At 44.9% G+C, this 4,775-nt stretch overlaps 1 protein-coding gene across 1 annotated transcript; it reads left to right on the forward strand.

Annotated features, from left to right (window-relative positions):
* Positions 1–372: 372 nt before the first annotated feature.
* Positions 373–4,769, forward strand: LOC104957921 (remodeling and spacing factor 1-like; the record flags this gene model as incomplete). The annotated part of the gene is made up of 8 exons (XM_010785597.1): positions 373–488; positions 903–951; positions 1,209–1,315; positions 1,410–1,474; positions 2,218–2,392; positions 2,492–2,718; positions 3,164–3,361; positions 4,152–4,769. Coding segments are annotated over 8 exons (1,555 nt in total), but the record flags the coding sequence as incomplete, so codon positions are not given.
* Positions 4,770–4,775: the final 6 nt, after the last annotated feature.

Here is a 4,775-nt window from a genome sequence, read left to right on the forward strand (position 1 = left end):
AATTAAACTTTTATTTTTATTTTTTTAACATTATACTCAAAGGGCCAGTAAATATCACCCGGGGGCCGGATTTGGCCCGCGGGCCGCCAATTGAATAGCCCTGACATAGACAATACAACACAAGAACTACACTACTAAGCTATATTAGCTCAGCTATGTTGAGATTAATTTAACAAATGACAACAACGTGCTCAAATATTTCATGCTTTCAAATAAATTAGGAAATATTTTCATCAAATAACCACCGAATCATATTTTTATTTTGAACAGACATTCAATGCCAGCTTTCAGAAAGTAATCAAAACTCGGTGCTTAGGAACACATTTCAGTGGTATGAAAGAGTGTTGATGTTCACTAACACAAGTTTTCCAGCATTTGATTGGTTTTGATTTGTTTTCCTCCCTGCAGAAGCTGCTGTGTGAGAAACTGGAGGAGCATCTGCTGAACCTGGACAGTGCTCTGAAGAAAAGAGAGAGAGCAGAGAGGAGGTACACACACACACACACACACACACACACACACACACACACACACACACACACACACACACACACACACAGTAGCTACAGTGTAGTTATGTCAATGAGAATCTGAAGTACCAGGCTCCTCCAACAATGCAACATAGTATTTATAAGACATAAAACAATACGAATAGCGCAAGAAGAAACAGAGTAGAATAAATTAGTGCAAGACCGATATGCAAGTCATGCAGAAGAAGTAAACTATATACAGTACAGGTCACGAGAACGTAAGAGTAAAAAATAAATGCAGGACTCTATATTCATGTTAATAGAATAGGATAAACACAAACAGAATGTATAATGAAATAATATACTGTTAATTGTAGTTCCACGTGTTAAAGTGAACATGGTGTGTGTGTGTGTCTCTCCCTGTGTGTCCAGGAGGGAGCGTCTGGTGTACGTGGGGATCAGTGTGGAGAACATCATCCCTGTGAGTAATGTCCAGCACGTCATCTTGTCTTCTGTAATGTCCAAAACTAACATTTAAATATAAAGATTGACTTTGGAGTTGCTAACGTTCAGAATTTGCAGTTATCACAATGAAGCTGGCCATTGAAACTAACACATTATGACACTGTCTAATGTCTTAGAAAAAAACTGACCTGACATTGTGCCCATCTGTTGATGTCAGATATATACGAGCCCTTATTAAACAGATCAAGATTACAACTTTTCTTGACTGTTCAGGAGGGGGATGAGGTGGAAGAGGAGAAGACCACAAAGAAGAAAGATCCCAAAAAGAGCAAACATCTGGGGAGGAGATCCACCAGAACCAGGAAGCACATCAGCTACAGGTGGGTGCCGCCGGCGTGGGGGGTTCTGTTGCATTCACTGTCTCACCCAAATATATTGCCACACAAACAAGGTGCTCTGAAATGTGTGTTGCAGGTTTGATGATTTTGATGATGCCATCGATGAGGCTATAGATGAGGACATCAGGGACCTCTGTGGGGGTGAGTGTGAGGGGAGGGGGGGAACATGTGGCACATTTCGTGCTGTGATGAGGTTATCTGCAGAATTAGAAACACCGTTTATATGTTAAGATTTTTATTTTAAAAGTTGTATTATTATTCCTACCCTTAGACAGCAGCTCTTAGGAGCATGTTGATGAAGTCATACGTTTTAACAGAAGCTCGGTTTTATAGTTTCTGCATCTGAACATGATGACATTCAGGAGATCTCTTCCTCCAGACTGCATTAATGATGCATGAGTGTTAGTCGGTCATTACAGTCAACTGGCATAACACCACGGACACACCTTAATGTATGCATCCAGTATTTGACTCCACGTCCTGCTCTCACAGTTAAAACGTGCTGTATGTGTGTGAAGAGCAATTACAGGATGTTTTTAATGTTTGTACAACATTTTTAAATGGTTTAATAAATCTATATTCCTCCTTTAATAAATCCCTATAGTAAGATAAGTAGTAGGTATTAGAACCTTTTGGTATCTCCCGGTTAGATTTCATAAACCAAAATCCACTCAGTGAACCATTGGACTTCCCATCTCTACATGTATTCTGTATGTATCTGTTAGGGATGCACGGATAGCCCTTTTTTATTGATGATTTCAATTTTTGCCTATTTTCTACTTCAAGGAAATAAAACTGATATTTACACAAACATTGACCTTGCCCATTAAGATGATGGAGAACACATCTAACCATCTGCTCTAACCTGGACTGTTGTGATGTAGGAGCACGGCGGGGTAGAAACCTCACAGCCATCCTATCCGAGGAAGGGAAGGAGAGCCAGCGGCCAATCAGAGGCCAGGCTCACGCTGCCAGGAACAGGAAGAGGCGGAGACTGAATGACCTGGAGAGCGACAGTACGGCAGCTGAGAGTGAAGACGAGTTCATGCTCAGCAACAGGTAACACACACACACACACACACACACACACACACACACACACACACATACTTTCTTCCATTTGTTTGCTTCATGTTTTCTTCCTCTTCCTCCTCAAAGCTCAGAGGAAGAGGAGTTTGGTGCGTCAGGGCCTGATGATGATGAGGAGGAAGATGAAGATGCCGGCAGCGATGTAGACAGCTTAGACATCGGGTCGCGTTCTAAACGGGCAGGGAGGGGGGCACCTAAGCCCCGCCCTGGAAAGACCCAGCGGCGGGGCAGGAAGCGGCTCAGACGGCGACGAAGACGCTCCTCAGAGGAAGAGGAGGAGACTGAGGAAGAGATGGGTGAGGCTTCCACGCTGCAACACAGAATGGTTTGCATTACATTTGCAGAGTAGACTGATTGTGTTTGATGAAATCTAAAAGCAGATCTCCCTTGAAAAAGAGATCTATGATCTCAATGGGACCAATCTGGTTAAATAAAGGTTTGAAATGAAATGAAAATAGATATTGTGAGAACACAGCTGTTCCAGCTGTTCCAGCTGATGGAATGAATACTTAAAGGATGGATGGAAAGCCCCTGCAGCTGTGTTAAGGCATATATAAAGCATAACATTCAACTGATAGCTTTTAGAAGTTGTAATAAGGACTGATTCATTTCCCAGAGAATAAGGTGTTGTACTACCAACAGTATAATGCCCCCAGATATTCAGTCTACCCTGATGTTCAGCAGAGGAAAGAAGAGTCATTTAGATAAAACACTTGAGTAAGGGTCTTCTCTCCTCTCCAGGCTCTGATCAGTTCAGCGACATGACTGACAGTGACGATGACAAAAATAGGCGGGGCCTGAGGCGGGGCCAGCGTCAACAGGTAAACTACCGCGAGACGTCCGAGTCCTCCGACGCCTCCCGGGCCTCCGCCAAGAAGGTGGGGGTCCGACCCCGTGGCAGACCTTGCAAGGAGCATCTCTCCAGCGACTACAGCGACGGTCAGTCAGTCCTCACACACTGCATCACACAGTAGTCTAGTTGTCAGCCCATAGAGTCCTCTTACCAACCCGGAAATATTGGGACCCCAAAGTTTTATGTTAGAATGTATAGTACGGTCCCCAGCACAAGTTGCACATGTTGGGTAATTAGCACAAGTTGCATTCATTCGTATATGCAGACAATACCTAAAAAATAGCCTGGCCGATTTGGACAATTTTGGTCGGGTTTTGGAGGTTATTGAGGATGCTGAATGCATTTCTGACATTTTAGGATCAAAAATGGCAGTATGGAATCCCCTAAAATGTATAAATCGGCCCAAAGCTCATAAAAATCACCCCACCGTGAATACAAATATGGCCACTTCCTGGTTAAAACTGAAATGTATTTAATATCCTCAGTAACCTCCAAATTGTCCAAATTGGCCAAACCATCTTTAAGCTATTGGTTGCATATGCTAATTAACTAAATGTTTGCTAATTATGCAAATTGCCGGCTAGCATCCGGAAGTTTCTATGTGCTGGGGACCCTACACAAAATTTCTATCATAAAGCTTTGGGGTACTCAACATTTCCAGGTTCACAGTGCTGACACGTGGACTTCAGTATTGTGTGGAGATGACCCGGAGAGACCCCCTCGGGCTGCAGAGCTAACGGCTACAGTAATGATCAATCTGTGGAGGCTGCTCATGTTCTTCTTCACAGTCCTGCTGTTGGTATTTGTCACAAGGATAAATGGACACCTCATCAGTTTTACTGACGTTTTATTACTCCCTCTTTCCTTTTGTTTTAGTCACACCGTCTTCCAGAGACTCAGAGGAGGACAATTATGAAGACCTAGATGATGATGACAGGAGACGAAGAGCGAACAAGAGGAGAAGAGAGGAGGAAGACCCCCTGAGGAAGAGGACGAGAGGAAGGCCGAGGAGAAACGAGGAGGATGAGCGTGAGCGAGGGAGGCGGCTGAAAAGGAAACGGTTAGAGAAGGACAGAGACAAGAGGAAGAGGGTGAAGAGGACGGACAGAGAAGAGGAGGACCTGGAGAAGATGGGTCGGGGGAGGAGGAGGGAGATCCTGTCCCAGCAGAGACGCAAGCGCCTCGCTCAGATGCTGAAGAAGAGGAGACCTTCTACTGACGAAGAGGAGGACGAAGAGTCTGAGTCTTCATCAGAGGAGGATCGTCCAGTCCGCAAAAGACTCAACCGCATTGACTCTGATGATGAAGAGGAAGACAGGGAGGAGGAAGAGACGATGAAGAAGTGTTCAGAGGTGGAGAGGAGGACCGACAGTGACACTCAGGAAAAGAGGAGGGGCCGGAGCCTGTCTCCTTCAAACAGACATCGGACCCCCAGGGGCCCAGAGGAGCCGGTGGCCGAGGGTCCTGCTGCACCCAGAGACAGAGCAGAGCCCGGCTACC

This window comes from Notothenia coriiceps, unplaced genomic scaffold (genome assembly GCF_000735185.1).
Source record: "Notothenia coriiceps isolate Sejong01 unplaced genomic scaffold, NC01 NC01_scaffold00028037, whole genome shotgun sequence".
Classification (NCBI taxonomy): domain Eukaryota; kingdom Metazoa; phylum Chordata; class Actinopteri; order Perciformes; family Nototheniidae; genus Notothenia; species Notothenia coriiceps.